The 25,515-nt window shown below is 41.7% G+C and overlaps 1 protein-coding gene across 1 annotated transcript in view; it reads left to right on the top strand.

The window, feature by feature from the left end:
* The window catches only part of LOC117457717 (cell adhesion molecule DSCAM-like), a 152,977-nt gene that overhangs the window by 99,269 nt on the left and 28,193 nt on the right, over nt 1-25,515 (top strand). The window contains 8 exon segments of the mRNA XM_034097933.2: nt 3,498-3,677; nt 13,564-13,760; nt 14,544-14,640; nt 16,685-16,813; nt 18,127-18,294; nt 21,956-22,026; nt 22,354-22,597; nt 24,790-24,936. Of these exon segments, the coding sequence (XP_033953824.1) occupies nt 3,498-3,677; nt 13,564-13,760; nt 14,544-14,640; nt 16,685-16,813; nt 18,127-18,294; nt 21,956-22,026; nt 22,354-22,597; nt 24,790-24,936 (1,233 nt within the window).

Here is a 25,515-nt window from a genome sequence, read left to right as displayed (position 1 = left end):
TGTGTGTGTGTGTGTGTGTGTGTGTGTGTGTGTGTGTGTGTGTGTGTGTGTGTGTGTGTGTGTGTGTGTGTGTGTGTGTGTGTGTGTGTGTGTGTGTGTGTGTGTGTGTGTGTGTGTGTGTGTGTACTCAATCCTAGCGTTAAAAACAAGCTTTAGCTATCCAGCAGGAAGTGGTTCAGTTGGCCAGGCTGAAGGTTCGTTTTTGGCTCAGTTTCATTTGGCCTTCATCAATAAATCCATCAAAAATACTTTTTGAATCCCAAACGATGAAGACTCAGGCTCATGATGAAGACACGATGAAGACTCAGGCTCATGATGAAGACATGATGAAGACTCAGGCTCATGATGAAGACATGATGAAGACTCAGGCTCATGATGAAGACATGATGAAGACTCAGGCTCATGATGAAGACATGATGAAGACTCAGGCTCATGATGAAGACATGATGAAGACTCAGGCTCATGATGAAGACATGATGCAGACTCAGGCTCATGATGAAGACATGATGAAGACTCAGGCTCATGATGAAGACATGATGAAGACTCAGGCTCATGATGAAGACATGATGAAGACCCAGGCTCATGATGAAGACATGATGAAGACTCAGGCTCATGATGAAGACATGAGGAATACTCATATATCCTGGTGCAGCTTTTTTCCTAAAGCTCATTAAACTACACTCGATATATTCCATCTGACTCTTAGCTAACGCCTATGTCGAGAGGAGGGGGGGGGGAGACACGGCTTGTATCTCCTTCTCCACTTATCCAACATCCTCTGTGTCCTTCTCCAGATTTCAGTGGGGTTAGTCGTTATGCTGAGCACCATGCTAGCTGGCTTTAGTGTGATCAGCTGTCCCTGCTGTAAACAACGCAGACATGCCGTTTTAGTGGCGTAGATGCACAACACTAGCAACTAAAAAACAACAAACTAAATATCTGTAGAAGAAAGTTTAGAGAGGGCACAGCTTGATTAGTTGTTAATAGAAATGACTAACAGAAAAATAACAAGGAAGATCAAAACAGAAAGCTATTGTGAAAATATTGAAAATCTAGCTGGAGCAACTGCAGCGCGCACAGTTGGCGCATGCTGCAGCAGGCACATATTCTTACCACATTGTATTCACATCTCTCCTGGTGACTTGTAACATGTCGTGCAGGAAATCAGTCAGAGCACAGAGGCAATGAACATCCCCTCCAACAGAAATCCTATCCAGGCAAGGTGGCTTGGGAAGCTATCGTGTAGTTTGTGTGCAGTTTGTCCAGAGAATGGCTGTCTGGCATGATTTCACTAGCGAAGCGCCAGATGAGTGTCTCTGGGAGATATGGAGCAGTAAGTAAAGGTCAATCGCTATTAGCATAACGACTAGCACCATTTGGATATGCAAAATCCATAATTCAAGGAAGAACACACACATCTCTCTCTCGCTCTGTTTCTCTCCAGGGGAGCAGGAACAAAGTCACCACTTGACCCTTTGCTTGCCACGGCCACTTGACTGCATTTTAATTAAAAAGCAAAAACCCACAGCGCACTAAATAGCCTAATCTCTACACGCTAACTTTAACACAAGCTAATGCAGCGTCTGGCTCAGTTCACACATGTGTTTAATACTACATGAGCGAGGTGCAGTACAGTGCTTTATCTCTATAGGAGCAGACATTTGCTCTCATTGTCACTGACATTTCCTATAGATTTAAATGCCACCATTGCAGAATGAGACACTGTATTGTTTGACAATAGAACAAGAGTGATGATATCATTCTCTATTAAAAAGATAGGTATTAATTACACGCAGGCAGAAGGCCAGAATATGTCAGAGATGTCCAGTCAATTCTTTCACAGAAGTGTCAGTCCTATTGGGCTATGGAGAATTGGGAAAATATATGTGCAGAGTAACTCCATCCATCCATCCATCTTCTCCCGCTTATCCGTGGTCGGGTCGCGGGGGTAGCAGTTCCAGCAGAGAGCCCGGAACTTTCTTTTCCCTGGCGACATCAACCAGCTCTGACTGGGGGATCCCAAGGCGCTCCCAGGCCAGCGAAGAGATATAATCCCTCCACCTGGTCCTAGGTCTACCCCTTGGTCTCTTCCCAGCTGGACGTGCCTGGAACACCTCCCTAGGGAGGCGCCCAGGTGGCATCCTAACTAGGTGCCCGAACCACCTCAACTGGCTCCTTTCGACGCGAAGGAGGAGCGGCTCAACTCCGAGTCCCTCCCGGATGACTGAACTTCTCACCTTATCCCTAAGGGAGACGCCAGCCACCCTGCGGAGAAAACCCATCTCGGCCGCTGGTATCTGCAGAGTAACTCAAACCAGAAAAATAGGAGATACCGGGTCCCACGCTTAAAGACAATTTGAGCTAAATACCAGGTCATGAGTGTGTTAGAGTGTTGGATCTGACCAAAAGTGATGTTTATGTCTGAATTCTGAGGACAAATCTAAATTCTGAGATTAAAGTCAGTGGTCAAATCACAAATACTTTTCCCACTTTGCCTTAATCTTCAACACACTGTCTTCAGTGATGGTAATAGATTGTTGAATGTCTGTTTCCTTGTATCTTGTCTTCATATTTGTCCTTGTTGCTGTTGCAAATGGAGCTGCTGTGATGCAAGCTACTTGATCTGACAATGAAGTATTATCATCATTATATCCAGGCCTTAAGGAGATTAGTCCTCGTCCAAGGCCATACAGTATAGGCAGTCGTTATAACACAAATAAGAAGAATAAACCCGGACACACGGGGATAAATGGTCAAAATAAATACCGACTCGCCACATCTCTGAGGCTCTCAGTGCTGAAGGCCAGCAGCAAGGAGAGGCCTCTGTGCTCTCTGCCTGGTGTTCCTCTGCACCAATCTGCTGTCTTGTTGAACATGAGCATTATGTCTGTAGTGATTGCATCACAGCAGCAGCTCGGCCTGTTTCCCTGTGCTCAGCAGCTGCTTGGCGGTTTAAGGATTTAGGCCTGGTGTTAAGAAACTTGTTTACAATCCTCGCTTAATCTGACGGGCTTTGTCATAAAATCTGTAAACACAGACGCATGGTCAAATGAATGTACACACAAACACACACTGCTTACCCGCAAGCGCTGTATACCGTGTTAGTGTTATACATCGTTTTTATCTACTGAAAATTACGGATTTATATAGACTGGTATAAGAACGAGTCTTAGAAATCTGAAAATCTGTTAGCATTTGACCACTTCCTGTTCCATGTTCTCTATGGCTTCTTTTATGTCTTTGATTAACACAAGCCGAAGAGATTGATATGCTGAATTTCCTGCTGAACGAAATGTGTCGGCATCATAAAGGTGTTTGCCACAGATCTCATTTCTTGCAGTATTACAAAATCCCATTGCTTGCCAAAGTATGTCATCACTGCACCACTCAACATAGGCTGCAAGGACTCTATCAAGACTTCGATAGTATACTCCGTTTAAATGCTTATTCTGTCATTATTTATGTTAAAAATGCTTTGTTTCTTGCCTCTGTCCCAGGTGCGGGTGTCCCTCAGTTCCAGCCCATCCCTCTGAACAGCGGCTCTCGAGTGACGCTGCTGAGCAACGGCTCTCTGCTGATCAAACACGTGCTGGAGGACGACAGCGGCTTCTACCTGTGTAAGGTCAGCAACGACGTGGGAGCTGATGTCAGCAAGTCCATGTACCTCACCGTCAAAAGTAAGAGCCTGCGTCTGATGCACGATCAATAACAGCTGATGGGAAGTAATCATTGTGTATTTTAATGTCTGGGGGTTGGTGCGGCGCGCGAGTAGTTTACAGATATCTGTACTCCTCGTAAAGTTGATCGGCCCGAGACTGAACTTGTTAAAGTCGAGAAGGAAGCGAGATGCACATCAGCATATTCAACACACAAGCTGTGCACATGTGGAACAGATTCTGGCACAGTCTGTCTTACTTCCACTGACCTAAATATATTGTGATGAACCATTTAGTTGGTGAAATGTTCTCTGCTTTTAAGCTCCTGGATCTTTAATACCCCCTCTTAAAAACACCCCCCCCCCCCCCCCCCCCGCCTGAAACACCTCCATTGGACTCCTTTGTTTACTTACGGAACATGGTTACATCACTTTGTAACACTCCAACTCCGTCTATTGATAGCGCTCCAACACATTGTACATGATAGGCTGGACATCTCTAAGTGGTTGACCAATCACAACAGAGCCAGCCAGATAACCAATCAGAGCAGACTGGGCTCTGGTTTCAGACAGAGGGTAAAAAGAGGTGTTGCAGCACAGGCAGTATGAGAAAAGTAAAGAGCTTTTTGAACATGGAAACATGTAGAGACACAAAATACTAATATGCCATGTTTTTTTTTTCCTACAGTAGGCAGCCGACATATAACTACAATTAATGACTCGGTTGTCTTATTTCATACCTCGTTTGTTTGTAGGAACACCAGATAGCCATATGTATGTGCACAAGCTTTAACATATGTATTCATAATGTCCCCTTAAAGGAAAGTATTAAAGGGTTTATGAAACTGACTTATTCATGAGTGAGATGACAACAAATAAACAAACCGTGTAGGACAGAGAAGTGGAAACGCATCCCTATTCAGACTGCTTATTGTCCCGTTACTCAGTGTGTTTTTGTGTCAGTTGTAGGCATGTAATTGTCCCTGACTGAAGGTCTCCTGCCTCTAGTGAGCATTAGCATGTAGCTCCCCTATAGCGCTACGAGTGTCTCCCTATGTTCATGGCTCTTAAATGCGAGAGGGGCTTATTCTCCCTGAGCTACTGTTTTCAAACTGGAGCACGAGGAGCCCCGCTGACAGGCACACCTCTCTCTATCCCTCCTTCTCCTTCTTCTGTCTCTCTTTACCAGCCTACAGGCTCATGTAGAACACAACTGTGTTAAACATGCACAGAGCCTGACATTTACAAGGGACACACACTTCAAAGTGATGGGGTGGAAAGTAGCTAACTGTCCCTGACTTCTGACCTTTCTGTAAAAAAAAGGAATCCAACAAAAAATAACTTCCTTCTAGAGAAATGTGCACTTGTTATCATTAATATCAGCTGGCATGCCGTGGATATCCATGTGTCACTGTAATTAAGCCTCGCAGTGTACGAGGAAGGGAGCTGTGTGAAGCCGTCAGTGCTGCAGCTCCAGAGAAAACACACTCGCTGTGTTTTCATAGGTCAGTCTGCTGACTGTGGCTCCCAGTTGCTATGCAGCGAGTTGACCTATGGCTGTGCTAACCTTTTTTTCTTCCATTTTCCACCAAGCGAGAGCAAACACTGAGGCTGCAGCTTCACAACACTCCACTCTCAGCAGCATATCCAACTCCAACATTGATTTTGAAGACATGTTTTATTCATTCTTTATTTTCTTTATCTTTATTCTTTATTTTGTCATACGAACATCGCTACCGTGGAGTTATGCCGATGAACATCTTAGGTCACAGGCCCAACAGTGCAACACAATAACACAGATAAACAGAAACATATAGTGCAAGTAAATAGTAAATACAAAAAGAAAAATAGTTTAGGCGGAGGCGTGTGGCGCAGTGGAATAGTGCGTTCGTGTTGGGATCAGGGGGTCACAGGTTCAAACCCCACTGCAGTCAGCATGTCGTTGTGTCCCTGAGACACTTCACCCCAAGTTGCTCCTGTGGGGACTGCCCACAGTATTGAGTATGTAAGTCGCTTTGGATAAAAGCGTCTAACAAGTGACATGTCATGTAATGTTTAAAAAAGTGAAATAGTGCAATAAGAGTCTATATGCAAGTTATTGGAATATGATATATTAGAGAAATAGACAAATAACTACTAAGTAGCAGATGGATGTTATGGATGTTGTTTCAGCAGTTCAGGAGTGGAGTGCACCAGCTGGGCGTAAGCTGGGCGTAACTCTACGTCCGACGTAGAACCGAAGGTTAAGACCAAACTAAAGTTATGACTAGTGCACCACTTAGACTTAAGCCCTGTATGCGTTGCGCCCGGGTGTAACTTGTACGCCTAGTATGGAGCAGTCCGAAAGACAGACTAGTATCCATAGTAACGTAAAACAGGCAAGAAGGATATTAACGATGGCAGGGCGTCTTGTTTACATGTTTAACAATGAAAGGGCATTAAGAAGAGAAAGAGTTGTCCGTGATCGAACAAACCCACTGGACATCTATTCAGACATTGAACTGATAGAGAGGTTTCGGCAGACAAGCCCTTTTTGATTTAATCGAGGAGATCTCCCCTCAACTCCAGCACGGATCAGATCGAGCGCAGCTACGCCCGAGACTAGTCAGGCTTGGTGCACTCGGTGTAAATTCGAATCACTACGTCGGACGTAGCTAAGCCCGACGTTAGAGTTAAGCCCTACTTTTTTACGCCCATCTGGTGCACTCCACTCCAGGTGTTTAGCAGTCTTATTGCCTGTGGGATGAAATTGTCTCTGAGTCTGGTGGTTTTAGTCCGGATGCTGCGGTACCGCCTTCCAGATGTCAGCAGACAGAACAGTTTGTGGCTGGGGGTGTTGGGGGTCTTTTATAATATAATAATTTATATTTTAAATAATTTATCATTCCAACTAAAGAAAAGTACAAACATGCAAAGTCTTGTGTAATACAGTGTGTTTTAGCTTATATATCTGGGCTGTTAAAGAGGACCTTTCATGCTCATGCTCAGGTTCATATTAGTATGTTGTGCCTCAACTGTAACATGTGATGTAGCATGGACACATGTATGTGTCTCACACTGCCTTTGCTGCAGCACCTGTTTTCACCCTCTGTCTGAAAAAACTAATACTTCAGACTCACCAAAACTGGTTTGGTGCAGAAACTCTTGAAAAAATCAAACCGTAATAATTTAATATATTTTTCAACGATAATAAGAAAACAAATGAAAGTGATCAACTCTCCTGTATCGTATCTTTTCCAAATGGTGCAACCCGAACAGATACTGAAGCTAAGACTGGTTTCACTGTGGAGTCTCTTTCGACACTCTGCCCATTTCCTCCTGAATTAAGTGTCTCTTGCAGTGTCATTTCAAACCTCTCAGTCACTTATAACATTGACGTGTCATCTTCACAGCTGGAATCACTCGCATTACAGGAAACTGCGGCGAGTTATTTGGGCCTATGATAAACCTGTGTGCTGCCATTGGCTACCCGCACATGCTGGCTCAGCCACACGCTTGTCACTCATCAACAGATCACATTTCATGCCCTTTAAACCCCAAACTGTACTCGTACACTCAAGACGCTTTCTGTAAAAGTGTACTTACTCGCATGACTGGTTTGAAAAGGAGAGACCATTACTGTGCACACCATCATGTCCATTTCTCTTTCTGTGTGTGTGTGTGTGTGTGTGTGTGTGTGTGTGTGTGTGTGTGTGTGTGTGTGTGTGTGTGTGTGTATGTGCATGTTAGGAGACGCTGGAACTCTTCAGTGCATTTCAGCCTCATTTAAATCCGTCAATACTTCAATTAGAAGCCGGCGAAAAAGGCTCAAGGGAAGAGCAGTCGGCGTGTTTCTCTGCTTTATTTGCTCTCTGGCTTTGTTTCCAGCAATGTGAGGAAGATTAAAAAGATTACACATTATCTGTTTCATTTTCTAGTCTTGTTCGTTTGCCTGCAGCTGTGTGTGCCCTCCAACTGCCTCCAAGCGCCATAAACAATACAAATAACAAAAATATGTTGCAACCATAGGCTTCTACAAATGAGTAGCTGCTTTTGTTTACCGCTGTTATGGGCTGAAAAATGACTGTAACGATTAATTGAGAGTCAAATTGTTTCAAATTAATTCTGCCTCCCTCTTTAATCGTCTTATTATTTTAGCTGCCGTGCAGACAGTTCACAACTAAGATCATTAGGTAACGTGGCTTTGAAAAGTACCAGTTTGCATATAAAAGATGTTTTTGAAGCCACCAACGGCTCAATTTCAGACACAAAATCACCCATAATGCACGGCTCTGAAAACCCATTTTTGTAAGATTGAAGCATCCTCCACACATGCTCACTTCCTGTCTGCACCTTTCTGCCTTTGTTCCCCTCACCTCTCCCTCCCTCTCTCACCTCACAGCTTTCTCTCTTTCCCTTGTCTCCCCTCTACCCACTCACACTTTCTCCTCTACCCGTTTTATTACCAGGCCCCTGTAATATCGCTGGATATTAAAAAATATACATCAACCGAGCAATTATGGGCCATCAAAAAGAATAGGTTTAGCCCCGGGCCCTGCGACTGCTGCACGGTAGCTGCATGGAGATGAGATTAGGAGGGAGCGAGCGAGTAGCCTCACGGCGGCTCGGGCCACTGGAGCACGACCGAGATCTGGGAAGATTGTAGAACATTTTAGATACTGCCGTCTACATCACATGGTGCAGGTCTTGAATACACAAACACTTAGTTTCATTCACACACGTCTCACAGATCAACATACAAGGTCACGAAACATCTCAGATGAATTCAGATATGCATATCCATCCATGACTGTGCTCATACATATGAACAAAAGCAGAACATATTGTAATGCCCATATGATTGTATACACACATGAACGCACGTTGCTTGCTGTCATTGTGTTCTTAGCAGACACGAGCTCGGTCGATGTTAACTTCCTCTGCCAAGGCCGCAGATTTAGTCGGAGAAAATAGCCCCAGATAATGAGCAATAACATTTAGAGAAGGGGCTGAGAAGACTCTTTTAATAGCAATCACTTAAAATTCATAGTTGCTATGCAAAATAAATCAGCGATTTCCTGCGCGGGGGCAGTGGGAAAGGGGATGATGGTGCGGGGAGCGAGGGAGAGGGAGGGGCTGCGAGTGAATAAGAGATGAGGTTTAAACGTTGGCAGTCCCAGGCCTGACACATTTGATCATGTCTCGGGGGTGGGCGGGGGTTGAGGGTGCACGAACACACAGACACACACACGTAGCACCCCTTTTAGATTTGTGTTGGCTTCGTCAAAGAAGGAAATGTTCTGGGAGAAGAAAAAGTCGGAAACATGTTGAAGAAGTCTGCTCCTGTGTGTTTACTTGTTTGTGTGGGATTTGTGTCTGTGCAAGCACTCTTAAACTTGATATCAATGTACAGTAGCCTCCTCGGATATAAATGACAGACCGACAGTTACATGGCTGGTGTTATCTTTAGATAACACGGATGTACTGGACGGTCGACTCATTCCAGAGACAGGAATCATGTTAGCATTGTAATTGTGAGCGTGCTAGCCCAAAGCACCTCTGTTCCCCAGAACACGAGTAGCTTAAGACTCGATGCTGCGGTCTGAAGGATATCTTCCCTAACTACTTTGACTTGACCTTGATGGAAAACTGAACAAGGTCAAGGAAGGTGTGAAGGAGACTTAATAGCAAAAGACAACTGGCGCTAAGAGAATCACTTACACAAGGCGACATTAGTATGCGATGGTGGATGTTATTGACGTGCACTGCAGAGCTTAAAAGAGGACAGACATGCTCATTCTCAGGTTCATATTCGTTGGGAGTGTGTGGAGGGAACACAGGGATTTGAGCACTCGCAGACCATTCACATGCACCGAAACCTGTGTAACTCACTGCAGCAGGGATGGGTAAATGGCGGCCTGATACCGCCCACTAGACTCCTAGTTACGTCGCGAGCTGCGTACATGATTTTGTTCGGCAGCCAAATACCGCAAAAATAATGTGTGTATTGTGTTTGTGTCCCGGGGAAACCCTCACAAGAAACACCGGCTGTTGTTAGGCCTGCTGTGACGTTAAGTTGCCGCTCGTAATGATGCCGTCACAAGCTTCAAGTTGTTTTTATCATCTGGATTTGGCGAAACAAGTTTAATATTCTAAAAACCAAAACTATGTTTATTTGAAATCAGATGAAAACAAACGGACCCTGCCGTGTTATCTATGATTACTACGCTTTTCATTCATCATTTCAGCGGAGGGAGGGGGAGCGGCGCTGAGGAACAGCAGAGTGCGGGCTGACAGGTGCCTTAGGTTCAAGTTAGACAACTAATGTCTAGGTAGTGTTCATGACTTCATGTTCATGTCATCTTAATGGTTCATCTTGATGCACACACATTTCCCGTGCTTTCCAATAGTTTAAAATAGTTGTATTCCTCTGTTTAATAACCTGTTCAATACAAACATGCCACTTTAATTAAATAACATTTCTGTGAACTGATATTTGTTTAGTGAGCTTGTTTAGTGAGGATGTTCCCTGAAAGATTGTAACATGTCAATGAAGATGTCAGACTATATTTGTTTATAATTATACAATACATGGAATATGTGTGTGTGTGTTCCAAGTGAATCTGCGGCCCCCTGGTGGCCAGTACATACATGATGTGGCCCCCACCACCATCCAAGTCGCCCATGCCTGCACTACAGGGAAGGGAAAACCACAAAAAGCAAAATAGGACCTCTTTAAAAACTCTGGCTCTATATACAAATGTATAACTGAAATAATAAAGACATCGCAGAATCACTTCTCTGCCTGCCGAATGGTCGAGGTTTAAACACATCGGGGTAATTTGCCACTCACACAAGTACGGAGTAATAAATGATTCATTATAAATTCAAGTGCTTTAATTGACTTGCGATTGTCTAACCTTCCTGGCTCTCCTGGCACGAACAAAGACAAACGATTACAAAGTTACACACAAAACAGTTTTGACCCGCAGGGATACTGTGTGTGTTTGAGGAGGCATGTGTGTATTTTTTAAATAGTGTTTTGAGTTGTTTGTATGTGCCATTTCTTTCGTATGTTTTGGTTTCTACACCGTACTGAGTAAGCAAGGCCTGTGTGTATTTCTGCGTGTGTATCTGTGGTTATTCGTGCATGGTTATACATGTTTCCAATGCGTGTGTGTCTGCGGGAGACAACAGCACGGCCAGCGGACTTGTCTGCTGCGTATGAATAATCAAAGTGGTCTCTCTCATCATTAAATCATCGCTGTCCTGGTGGGAGCCTGAGGAGGAGATGGAGGGGGGGGGGTGAGGCAGAGGGATCATAGTTAGCGCTGCAGGGGAACATGCTCTCCCTCTCTCCGCCGTCGTGTAGCGCGGCTGAGATGTGTCATGAGCACAAGTCTTTCTGCTCTCTGTGCTCGCCCACTTAGCTCCCCCAGACACATGCACACACACACTCATACATGTGCACTAGCACTCATACACACAGGCACATTATTCAGGAGTGTACAGACATGCACACACTGACTCAAACGCACACATCTCTTTCCTGGAGGAGAGGGTTCTCCGACCTCTGCTGCACATGGAGCTGTCCTCTCTCAATGACACGGTGCAGCACATATTTACATACGCCGGTGACCTTCACATACACATTAGCCTTTCTGATGTAAATAAGGGTTGGGAAGGCTACTTTAAACATGTATTCCATTACAATGACTAGTTATGTGGAAACATTTTGTAATCAGTAACCTAATACCAGTTCATATACTGTATTAGAGTAACCTGATAACTCTCAACATCAATACTTATGTAGGACAGGAGAACTATGTACATTTACGACGAAACCAAGATATTTAGTATAATAATGTGTCATGCTGAAGAGCCCTATTATTCTATTTGGGGTTTTCCATTTCCTGTAGTGTGTTTGTGTGCATGTCAATGGTCTGCAAAGGCTATAATGCCAGGGAGTATAAAGAGGGAGTTTCTCTTTTGAACATTACATATACAGTATGATGCAGACCTTTTCTGACCAGTGGAAATTACAGCTCTTCCATTTCGTGTTATATTTCCATATGAAATAATATTCATAAAGACGACTTCAAACCGCAGAAGTTAATATGAAGGTTTCATACTTCAGACATTTGACTGTGAATCGCACCTGAACGCCTCGTGCCAGGAGAGAGAAAAGACAGAATGAAACCAAAGTGTGAGTACGAGAATAGTGAGTGTGAGTAGTCTGGGTGAGAGACATTCACACACACACACGCACACACACACACACACACACACACACACACACACACACACACACACACACACACACACACACACACACACACACACACACACACACACACACACACACACACACACACACACACACACACACACACACACACACACACACACACACACACTGCTAATGAGCGTGGTGTGCGGTTAGAGCCAGACGGGCTCAGACCGTTACGAGTTCAGCGAGGAGTCACCCCTTTCTTCTTCCAAAGCAGCACGTTACCGTTTGGCTGTCGTTATCAAAGCAGGCGCAGGCTCTCGCCGGAAGCGCTGCGTTCCTGGATTGTGGGAGACAGGTAGACTCAAACACGAGTTCACGATGATCCCTGGAGTGTTTCAATGCTCGTCATAATTGTCAGATAAAAAAGAGTAAAGGAGTTTCCTCAGGAGAAGACAGGATGGATGAATATGTGTCTTTCATGTTACATGTTTTGGAATAAAAGGATTCACTTGTGGGCACGTGAGAAGCAATTATCTCCAAAAGGAAAACATATACTGTTTTGTGCATTCTAAAATGAATTGCAGAGTTTAATCCCATGTGTTAAAGATAATAGCACCTAAAGCATCTCTATGGCTTAAAGATCTAATGTTATACCTGAACTTGGAGAAGATTAAATATAACCTGAGGGGCTCTTCAGAAATGTTTGAATCTGTCTGGGGCTCTGTGATAGCCTACGTACATGTAGCTGAACTAAAGACACTAAGTTAGGAAGAAAGGGGGGACTATGAACAGGGCCGCCGCTTGCGAACAGGCAAGGCAGGCAACTGCTTGGGGTCCCGGACCAGAAGGGGGCCCCCAAAAAAGGTAGATTAAGAAGGTCCACAGCAACGACAACATGAAACACCCTCTAATTTACTGCAACGACATGTCGGGAAACCCCCTCAAGGCGGCCCCATGCATAGCGAGCCTTGCTCCGCTCCAGGGGGCTGTCGGCTGTGCCTGGTGATGAAAAGCTGGTTCGAGGGGCCCCCAGTGAATGTTTGCCTAGGTCCCCCACAGACTCTAGGATCGGCACTGACTATGAATGTATGTTTTTTTGTTTTTTATATGTGTATGTGTGTATGTACATGTGTAGGTAGTGTACGGGTGTAGGTAGGTACATATATATGTGTATATATATGTGTATATGTAGGTATACATAGGTGAGTATATGGAAACATGTATTATTGTTATTATTCTTTATTTCCTTATATATAAATCATCTTTTACATTACTTTATGTTGACCTATATATGTATTTATTTACTTTACTAGCTACAGTAGGACTGGGAGGAGGGGGAAAGAAAAAATGTAACTCATTGTGCCTGACTCAATACAAAAAACAAAAACAAATATATACTGTATATTGTCTTCAGTGATTTTTATAGTTTGTTAAATGTATGTTTCCTTTTATCTTAACTTAATATTTGTCCTTGTTGATGTTGCAAATGAAGCTGCTGTGATGCAGAAACATTTCAGACTTGATCGATCGTAAAGTATTATTCAGGGTTCTTACGGTGATTAAAAACCTGGGAAAGGTCACGGAAAATCATTGGTGAAAAAGTGTATGAACCCTGCTTATCGTATCGTTAAAAAAGGTGATATTTGATGTTCCTCAACTAACATCCACATGTTCTCTCTCTCCCCTCTCTCTTCAGTCCCGGCCATGATCACCTCCTACCCGAACACCACCCTGGCGACGCGGGGCGAGGAGAAGAAGATGAGCTGCATCGCTCACGGGGAGAAACCCATCATGGTGCGCTGGGAGAAAGAAGAGCGCATCATCAACCCGGAGACCAGCCGATACGTGGTCACCGTCAAGGAGGTGGCCGACGAGGTCGTCTCCACGCTGGTGGTGAGCTACGTTTGTCCCTCTCATTCAGGGCTAACCTCATCTGAGACTTTCCTCGTAGACCAGAAGTCGTCAATTCAGGCGATTTGTTGAGTAGTCGTTAATATTACTAGTATTTCTTAGGGCTGTGCGATTATGGCAAAAATCATAATCACGATTATTTTGGTCAATAATTGATATCACGATTATTAAATACGATGATCCATTTACTTTGAAAACATCCATTCATTGAAAAAAAAATGTGAACAGTATGTTTTTAACAGTTGATTACCCTGAACTTTAAGTATAATTCAACTGAAAAACCAATAAAAAAAATTATTGAAAAATAATTTTAATTTTTTAAAATAAAAATAAATCGTTTTATTTCCATTACGTTGATTTCGTAATCGTTGCAAGCCAAAATCGAGATAAAAATACGATTAATTGCACAGCCCTAGTATTTCTTCACAAAATGGTTTCAGGTGCAGGACTGAGGACTTTTTCCTTATTATAAGGGGGCAGCCTTTGTCTCATTTAAGGAGCATGTCCATTTGTCTGTTGTCTATTCAGATGGAAAGCAGAGAGAGAGGAAGTTAAGGGAAAACGTGTAAAATAAAAATCCTAAAATATTCAAGGAGAGTATAAAATATTAAAGAGCTCCCTCTCAGTTCAGTGTAATGGTTATTAAAACGCAGCGTGTGAACGAGTACATGTGTAAAGCAATTTTGTAAAATTGCAAGGAATATGAAATGAGCTTTAAGATAAGCCTTTTTTAGCATAATTTCCCCCCTCTGTTTCTCCTCTTAGATTATGCCGACTGTTCGTGGGGACTCAGGTTTCTTCTCCTGTCACGCCATCAACTCTTTCGGGGAGGACCGAGGCATCATACAGCTGACAGTGCAAGGTAACACTTAGCTCATATCTTTTTCTCTCGGGAAGAACTTTTCCTCCAGGTGAAGAGAGATGTTCAAGCGCTTATTACTTAATTCATTCATTTATGTTTCTCATTGCTGTACAGCAGGGTGTCAACTCAATTTCATCTCGGGCCACATTAGCATCATGGTAGCACTCAAAGGGCCAGTTTTATATATAAGACTATATACAAATACATATATAAATAAGGGTTTCCGTTAGCCGGTAATTACCGGTTTTTAGCTGGTAAAATTGAATAAAAACCGGTAAATTCAAAACCTGCCGGTCAAAATGTCCGATGCTCCGATCGATTGCCCGCCGATCATTATCGGCCGATTGTCTCTTAATAGTTTGATCGGTGCTCTCTATAAAGGCCGATCAGGAGAGCTGGATCTGATCGATATGGACATAAACGCGACTGAAGTGTAACCGGACGTGAGAGAGAGATCAGATCAGCTGCTGCATAATCACCTGAAGCCCCGCCCACTGTTTAGCGCGCAGCATGAGAAACTGACGGGCTGTCAGGAGAGAGAGAGAGAGGGAGAGGAAAAGAGAGGATCCGTTTCTCCCGTGTTATTATCCAAAGTTAATGTAAACTTTTGAATAATGTACTTCATCTACTACAAGTAGTTTCTTTGAATGTAATAAAATGTTGTTTGTGGAATCATTTATTGAAAAATGAATCTGAATTTTTCGATCTGTTACGATTATAAACTGAAGCAATATAAAAAAGAGCCCCATTAACTGAGTTTTAAACATCAGCATATCCGGTCCTAGTCCGGTAATTACCTGCTAACAGAAACTCTGCTACACAATTCGTATTCTTATTATTGAAACATGACCGGTAAGTTTCAAATTTGTCCGGTAAAATAAATTCTGTTCGGACATTTGACCGGCGAGAAAAAATCCTAGCGGAAACCCTGATATAAATATGTAATATATATAAAATAATGTATTACATTATTGCCCCTGCATTGGATGATTATCGATAGGGTAATTTAATTTAATGTAATCGTTTATATTAATAGGGACAATGCACATTAATGAACACTTTAGATAAATAATGCTTCAAGTGTAAATATGCCAGATTTTAGCTTTGAGCTAATTTCCATCCGTAGTTCGTGACATACAACATATAAGAACATGACATTTTTAAACATAGCAACAAATAAATAAATGATATGCAGAAAGAGCAAGAGCAGTATATACAAGTATTTACCACATGGCAGTACAATGTAGCAGCAACGACATATACAAGAGATGCATAAAGTGCAAGAGGAGATGCCCCTGTGTTAAAGTGCATTTAGCGGTGATTGCACTGGTTGTTTCTCAACCATTCTTTGAGTTGACCTTTAAAACTATTGAGAGTGGGACAATCCCGTATCTCAGTTGGGAGGCTATTCCAGAAAGAGCTGCCTTTAACGGAGAGGACATTTTGTCCAACAGTGGTCCATCTACGGTGGACTTCACAGTCTCCTCTGGTAATAATAATAATAACTTCATAATTAACTACGTCTGAAAGCAGAAGTCTAGGGCCAATAATTGCAAGTCTCTTCAGTGAGAATGTTACAAAATGATTTAAAAAGAAAAGCCAAATTCTGGAAAAAAAGCCCAAATCAAAAAAACAAGTGACATTTAAAAAAAAAAAAAACATTTTGAAAAAATAGTCGGATTCAGAGAAAAAAGGCATATTTTGAAGAAAAAAAGTCACACTCTGTCACTTTTGACATTTGAGATGCATTGTGGGACATGTAGTTTATGGGCAACGTGCTTCTGTAAATCGGCATGTACTGTAACCGTGTAATAAACATATTATATTCTTTGCAAACTCTTGTGGGCCACATCAAATGAAGTCACGGGCCAGATTTGACCTCCGGGCCTTGAGTTTGACACCCCTGCTGTACAGGGTGACTCCCTCTCTCTGTAATTGTTCACAGGGGAAATCCCACACAGAGTAAAGCCAATACATCTCTCTGTCGTCCAGTTCTGTTTCAGCGCTGCTGCTTTAACTATGTTGTGTTCTCGGTTCTCCGCAGAAGCCCCCGACCCTCCGGAGGTGGAGATCCGGGAGGTGAAGGACCGGACCATCGCTCTGCGCTGGACCATGGGCTTCGATGGGAACAGCCCCATCACAGGATATGATATCGAATGCAAGAACAAATCAGGTAGACACATGTTCAGGAAATCATACAGTGTTCAGTTCTTTGATGAAAACTAGGATGAAGTATCAGAATCAAAACTGAATATTTATCTCGGGGGGAAATTGGGCAGTTGCTCAGTGTAAGAACTAATTAAAATAAACAATACAAGATAAAGAAAAAGAAACATTTGTACACAAAAAGTCAGTAAGAACTAGGGATGGGAATTTGAAAGCAAATGTATATTCGAATATTCGACCCCCAAAAAAACGGTTAACCGATTAACCGAAATGTACATACAGTATCTGATAAAAAAAGGGCCTATGTGCGGCGTTTCACAATCAGGCCAGCTGTAGAGAAGACCCTGTCAGCTGGAATTTGGGCATAAGATGAGGTTTGAGTCTGCGTGATCTGCGTGTAGGGAGGGGCAGCAGCCATATCAGATCTGATGGATTTGGACATAAACGCGAGTGAAGTATAACCGGACGCGAGAGAGAGAGATCAGCACCTGCAGGTCTGCCCGCTGTGAGGGGCCGGTGAGCGGAGCAAAACACACTTTTAGACCTAACACATTTAGCTATGGCACTGTCGTATACATTGAATTATTCCATTTGATAATATGTAATTAACACATTTAGCTATAGCACTGTCGTATACATTGAATTATTCCATTTGATAATATGTAATCAACTTAGGCACCCCTCCCAAAAAGAAAAAAATATATATATATATTCATAACTCATTCGAATACCTGAATAATTTCGAATATTCGATGAATCGTTCCCATCCCTAATAATAGCATGTGATACAAATATCAAATAAATATATTGAGATGAACGTAAGGATAGTTTATGTAACTCTTGGAAATTGGGTTTTATGTCAGTTGCTCAATATTAGAACGCAATAAAAATTACTTAAAAAGAAGATACAAAGTTAAAGGAAGAATGTGCAGTAAAACCATCAAATCAAGATATTTAGATAAACATAAGAACAATTAGTTGTGTTTATGTATGTATTTCAACTCTATACTAACTGTAAGAGGTTATTCAAACATAACATTTTAAAAGTTACAGTAAGGTTAGAATGTGTTATCAAAAGGTAAAATCAAGATATTAAAATTGGGTTCTTTGGCAGTTACACAAAAAAGATCAAATAAAGATATTTATATAAACATAAGAACAAATAGTTGTATCTATATTTATATATATGTATTTTAACACAGTATTATTGCTAATAATAAAAGCTTTCTACCTCTGCTGAAACGAGAAATAATGTAATTAAATTGTTGAAACATGACTCTGTGTTCCTAACAGTCTGTTCGCCCCCTCTCTCTCCTCCAGCGTCATGGCTATCAGCCCAGGTTACCAAAGATGTTTCCCCTCAGCTCAACCAGGCCACTATCATCGACCTCCACCCTTCGTCCACCTACAACATCCGCATGGTCGCCAAGAACATCATCGGCAACAGTAACCCCAGCAACGAGCTCACCATCACCACTGATGAAGCAGGTAGCTGTCAAATGACATGTTAAACTGTTTTAGAGAGGTAGTAACGTACTGCTTTCTGCTCGATACATGAGAGTAACACATGCGTCACTTCCGGGCAAAAATGACGGCTCCGCCCACTTTTGGGGGAAAACAAAGCTGTCATTTGAATGGCGGTATAATAATAATATACCGAGCCCGATCGTCGATTTCAAATGAGTTAATGTATTTGTTTGCCTGACTGGCCATTGTAATCGGGCTCTTTGAAGATCCAAAAATACACGGTTTTCTTACATTTCTGATCGGATTGGCAAAAACTTCAGAATTTGAATTGACCGCCATTCAAATGACAGCGTTGTTTTCCCCCCAAAAGTGGGCGGGGATGTAATTTTCGTACGGAAGTGACGTAGGTGTTACGTCTATAGTGTATTTTCTCTATATTCATTTCATTGCATCTTTGTATTTTGCTTAGGAGGGGCTCTGTAAGGAAGTCTGAAGGAAGGGGCAGATTATTTTTGGCTGCGTACTTTCACATTCTAGCGCACTCAAGCTGGTTTCTCCATTCTTACCTACCCTACCTTTAAGTGTTTTGTTATTGTTATTATATGAATTACAGGTATTATTATTACTATTACAACTATTATTATTATTATAAACATTCACAATAAAAATTACACTTATAAAAAAATATTAATACTAAATAAAATAATAATATTTATGATAATAATAATCTTAATAATGATAAGTATAATAAATAAATAATTATAATTATACATTTTAATAACAGAGCACTTCTAATAAAGGTTCTTAATGTGCCAGTAATTTTTTTTAAAAATCCTAAAAACACATGTAAAAACGATACTTATTAATTATTATTATAATTATTATATTTATTATTATTTCATGTATGTACTTTCACTTCTTTGCAATTGGACACATTTTTTCTCCAAATATAAAGAATTACTCTTTTTCTCCAAATCACTCTTAAATGGTAATTTGGCTAATATTAACTTTGAACTGTCACTATAATTTATTTTAATTCTCTAAAGAGAATTGACTTCCTGTCTGAATGCTGGTTTAGTGGCCATTTCCTCCTGGCCCTCAAACCTGTTGAGCCATCTAACACATCATTATTTTATGGTGGTTTGAAATGGAGCCATAATTTTTTCTATCTGGGGAAACAGATCAGTTCTCTGTTGCTTTTAGCCGGCTCCATCAGTGTTCACTTATCCTCTATTGCCTCTAATGACCCCCCCCCCCCCCCACAGGCATACCAGCACATTAAAACGCCCCATCTTACTGGATTCATCGCTAAAATAGAGTCGTAAACTTCAAATTACATAAAACATGTGTCATTCCTCACAGTATTTCAAAGGTTAAAGTTGATGATGTTACACTTTATTATTATTTTTTTAAATGAACATTTAGTTGAGATGTAAAGACACTTGAAATAAAAAGAGCATGGAGGAAAATCCATTAGCAAAGCAACAGCTCCATCTAGTGAACGGGATAGAAAGGATCATCTCTTCCATTTAGAGAGGACCTGTGTACAATACAGCTTTGTGTGCATGTAAATGGTCTGAACAATCTAAAGCTGTTTTTGTTTAAAGTGAATGTTTATTGATTTAGAAATATTATTTAGAGGTCTCCTATCATGCAAAATGCACTTTTTGATGTCTTGTATACATAAAGATGTGTCCCCGGTGTGTCAGGGAACTCACGCAGCGTCAGAAAATAAAACCCTCTCTCTTTTCCTCCGTACCCAAATCTCTAAAAACGGGGCTACAACGGAGCTGATCCAGATTTGCGTCCGATATGACGTGATATCGGAAATGTAGGCTGGCTTCACACCCACGGCCCTATCAGAAACGTTGCTATCAGAAACAATGCCCGACTCTTTTGGACGTAATATGGTCGGTGTTTACATTATATATATATATATATATATATATAAATGTTTATTCATTGGGATAAACCCCGTGAGATGCACCATCTCGTTTTCAAGGGGGTCCCGACAATAGCAACAACTTACAGACATACATAAACAACATGACACACAAGACAAACCACATACAGTCTGTTAAGTAAAATTCAAGCAATGCACACAATCATTACAATTTGAGAGACAGTCGAGCAAATCAGTTTCATCAATATCAGTTTCATTAATAACAAGTACAGACCAGTTGAAAGTGAGATGATAATGCATGTTTAAACATACCCAATGATGCAAGAGATCTAATAGCAGCAGGTAAAGTATTCCAGTCTGTTGGGGCTTTGAAAATGAACGCTCTTCTGCCAATCAATTTTTTTGCAGAGGGGACAGAGAAATACATCTGAACTCAATGTCTAACTTGATGATTTGACGAGTAGGGTACGAAATACTGCTTTAAATAAGGGGGATAGTTAAGATAAATGCATTTAAATATCAGCTGGAGCCAATGCGTGTGTCTTCTTACATTTAAAGAAGGCCATTTAAGTTGGTTATACATTGTGCAGTGATGTGTACGAAAAGGACAACCAAGAACAAATCTGCATAGTCTATTGTAGGCTATGTTGAGTGGAGCAAGATCTGATTTATGTGCATTTTGGTAGACAACATCACAATAGTCCATAATCGGAAGAACAAGTTGAGAAGCAATTCTCTTTCGGACACTGAGCGTAAAACAATTGCGAGAGCGGTGTAAAACACTGATTCCGTAATTGATTTTTTGTATTACATGCTTTATATGTAGTTTAAATGAAAGTTCAGAGTCTAGCCATACACCAAGATATTTAAAGCTATCAACTTTATGCAGAGAAGTGCCATCCTTACATGTTATTACTACATTAGGTTTGGATTTGAGCTTCTGCCTGGTACCAAAGACCATGGTATACGATTGTGTTTAGTTAAGCAGTAGTTTATTGTGTGATAGCCAGTCCTGTAAGATATTAAAATCTGATTAAAGAGAGATCTGAATTTGTGAAAAATCAGATTTGGATGTATATATGACAGTGTCATCAGCATAAATCATTTATGTAAATAGAGAACAGAAGTTAGCATCGCTAACACTCAGAGCTAACCTGTACTGGAGAGCATGTGTGTGAAGAAGCAGGAAATTAAAAGGAACTCACCTTGTGGTATAACCGGCAACGGCAAGAGAGAAAGACTTTGAGCTCCAGACTGTTTCAGAGAGAATCCTTGATAATCCATGATATGGCGTTTCATCACGGCAGTATTTAGTTTAGACAGTAGCTGCCGGGTCCCGCATGAGCTCAGCCCCCTCCTTTTAAAACGTTATACCCCAAATCAGCACTTTTCAAACAGGAAGTGAAATAGAGAGATATGAGGCATGGCTAGAATGTGTGATCTGTTTGGTATTTTGAGCAAAACACTTCATAGACATGTTTTTTTATATATTTTTATATATCTGAGACCTATGCTATTGCCTAAAAATAGCTTGATAGGTGACCTTTACGTTATTGAAGTAGTCTTTTAACCCCGACTTTGGTTCACTTCCCTACATAAGATGTGCTAGCTGGTGCCTCAGCTGCAGTTCATTTTCTGTTGTGTTTCTTTATGATTTAGCCGCTACACTGTTTATGTATGTACTTATTTATACTGTATGAACATCTTTTAAAGTATTTGACTGAAAAAGTGAAACTTGAAAAATGTGCAGTAATATTGAATACTGTTCTTTATTTGCAGCTCCTGACGGCCCCCCACAGGATGTCCTTCTGGAGCCCACCTCCCCACAGAGCATCAAAGTTTCCTGGAAGGTAAAGCACAGCCCTGAAATACATGTGTAAAATGATTTGACCGATGCTTCCCCTAAAAACGTCTAGAACTGCAGTGAAAGCAACGTAACTTAAAATGGTGGCAGCACTGATCGAGGTTTTCTGTGACTGCCCAAGTCTGTTCACATTTTCTTTTACATTAACCAGTTTGTACACACTGCAGAGCCCATACTGTGTTCCTGTTAGTGTTTACTTCAAAAAGTATTCCACTGTGTTTTCTGATGGAGGGAAACTAGTGAGTTTGTCTCCACCACTGAGGTGAAACCGTGTAATACGCTCAGTTTTCCTCTCCTCTTCCTCGCCCTGCAGCCTCCACAGAAGCACCTTCAGAACGGGGTGATCCGCGGCTACCAGGTGGGCTACAGGGAGTACAGCCCGGGGGGGAGCCACCAGTTCACCATCCTCAGCCTGGACACCAGCGGAGACACCATGGAGAGCATCATGCTGGACAACCTGAAGAAGTTCACTCAGTACAGCGTGGTGGTGCAGGCGGCCAACAGGGCGGGCACCGGGCCGTCCTCTCAGCAGGTCGTCGTCAAAACCCTGGAGGACGGTAAATATACAACCAAGTCTCCGTCTCAGCAGGTCCCGTCCGCTCAGACTTTTCCAACCCAACAACTCCAACCAGGCCCGGTTCCAGAGCAAAATGACTCGGGGTGCATCGGAGATTAGAGAGGGTGCAGGGGTAAAGTGCTATTTTTACAAGTGTTGGGTGGACCTAACACCCTCTAGGGGGGTCCTCACCTCCTCTAGGAGGGTCCTTACCTCCTCTAGGGGGGTCCGGGGGCATGCTCCCCTGGGAAGATTTTTTTAAATATTGAAGTTAAAAGCATCAATCTGGTGCACTTTGAGAGCAACATTAAGAGATCTATGGATCTATGTGCTCTTCGCATGATTCATTCCTTCCCAGTCCCTTATCACGTATAAGAGCATGGCGCCAGTTGTAGCAGCCCGTTGTGGTGAAGGCATCTGACTTACTTGAACCGAAATGTCTTAGCAGAAGATGGCATCTTTTTTACATGAATATTCAGCCAATCTCTGTTTTTAAACCATGAGCTGCAAAATGAGCGCCTCACCCCACAGGCGAGTTGGGTACTTTTTTAAATATACCTGGGCAGGCTCTGTTTTGCCGAGGTCCTCTGGCACTTGCGGGCCGCTGAGGGGTGGCGGTGTTTGGGGCAACGAAGACGGCTGCTCCGCCTCCGTGGGCGAGGCGGGCAAAGCCGGCGAGGCGGGCAAAGCCGGCGAGTCGGGCGTTAGTGTCCACGACAGTGGCCGGGGGTAACGTAATGTCCCCATGATCTGAACTGTTATTACCTGCAGTAGATGCAGTGTTACTGCTGGCGATAAGGGCTGGTTGTTTTAACCATTTTCTGAGTTCCATCATTGACTGCTGTGTAAGCACCTTGCAGAAGACGAACGTGCAGCGGCACAGGTCACGCGCACCTGACATAATAACATTACTTACCGTTTGAATTGACCAAATAAATGCAGCAGACAATGCTATTCAACCACAATTACAATTTATTTTATTTCAACTATATTCTTCTTCTTCTTCTTCTTCTTCTTCTTCTTCTTCTTCTTCTTCTTCTTCTTCTTCTTCTTCTTCTTCTTCTTCTTCTTCTTCTTCTTCTTCTTCTTCTTCTTCTTCTTCTTCTTCTTCTTCTTCTTCTTCTTACTATTACTATTACTATTACTATTACTATTGTTATTGTACATGTAATATTTTTCACTTTTATTTTTTTTTCACTTTTATTTTTTCAAATGAGGGTGCATAACGACTCAACTGAGGGTGCAATGCACCCTTATGCACCCCCGTAGAACCGGCCTGACTCCAACCCTGGTCCAACACCGTGTCTCTCTCTTCTGTCCTGCTCACTGTCTGTGATCACTTAAAAAGCAAACACTTTCCGCTGTTTGCCAGTCCTGCGCGGTGGGGGATTGTGAGGCAGTTAATTACAGCTGTTCTGTATTACACTGATCTCAGACCAAAATGGTACAAAACAGAAACACGTACACATGTTGGGATTTAAGTGAATACATTTAAAACACTGCCCAACCTCACACCTGATTTGGGTGTTGCTTTCAGTTATTACGAGTTCCTACTATTACATGTAGAAGAATACTTAAATGACATATCTGTTTTTTATTTGTTACTTTGAACCATATCTCTTCCAAATACGCCTTTTTGATGCAATGGCTCTAGCTCTAGCTCCAACATGCTTTTGGAAAGGCCCTCTAGTGGACATTTGTCAAATTACATCAGACAAACAGATTTAAGAAATGACATGTAGGGGGATTTTTTGTAAAACATCCCTTTTTGTTTTTTTGTCATGAAACATTTTTAAATTGTATTATATTATCTCAAGCTAAATGTACCTGCTTCAATGGGTTTGAATGACATATATATCCACATCTTTACACTCATACTAATTATTGGAAAGTTTAGGAGTGCAGTTGTCGCTCAATAATTCCACAACTTAGAATTAAACACCGCTTTCCACTTCAGTATTTTGTGGTTGTTTTAAGATTTGTTTCTCTCAATAAAAAAATAAAACAGGATGTGTTTCATTAGATGTGGTGCAACAAAAAAAATGTTTGAGCGTATCTTGACAGTTGTTCCAGATGGTATATATTTTGTTATTTGTGGTATAGCCCACATGATTGTATCTGCACAGACAGTCCCTCTTGTTCTAATTCACATGCCTCTTTTAAGATCCTCCCTTTCTCCCCCCTTTCTCACAGTTCCCTCTCGCTCCCCTGAAAACGTCCTGGCTGTGGCGAAGGCCCCCGAGGTGATCTCTCTCTCCTGGATGCCTCTATCCAGAGACGATCTCAACGGGAACCTGCAGGGATACAGAGTCATCTACTGGGCCAACCTGCCCGACGGAGGTATGGACCTCAACTCACCAAACACTCTCATTTACCCTCATTTAAGTCTCAACCCTGACTTCCAATATAGTATATATTGAAAGTTAATATATTAAAACATGACATTATCCACTTTTTTCCTCCTATTTTTTTATTTCTTTATTAAGGAGTGCAGATTTAACAGACAATCCAACCATTTTTCACATTTCCTGGTTTTGGTTTTCTTATTACAGGAAATTGCACTATTACCCCTCTTTTGTTACATATAAGAAAACTCACAGAATTATATCGCTTACACATCCTGATACATTTCACATGATAAAGAGCAAAAAACACAAAATAAAATGAAAACATTATAATAATTTATTAAAAACACAAAATGAATAACTAGAGGGGGGACATATAGACTTAGTCCGGGGGTAGGACTTTCAATTAATTAAAATATGATATAAAGGGCTGCCCTTTCCCATAAAACGTCTCTTGAGTTTCCTTTCAATTGTCCAATTGAGTTTATCCACTTTTACCTTATATAATGATTCGTGTTAAACATTTCTTAAATACATTTTGGAATAGTTAAATGGCTAGTGTGAGTTTATCCAA

Source organism: Pseudochaenichthys georgianus, chromosome 13 (genome assembly GCF_902827115.2).
Source record: "Pseudochaenichthys georgianus chromosome 13, fPseGeo1.2, whole genome shotgun sequence".
Lineage (NCBI taxonomy): Eukaryota > Metazoa > Chordata > Actinopteri > Perciformes > Channichthyidae > Pseudochaenichthys > Pseudochaenichthys georgianus.
The sequence above is the reverse complement of the archived record's forward strand: the minus strand, read 5'-3'. Positions and strand labels throughout refer to the sequence as shown.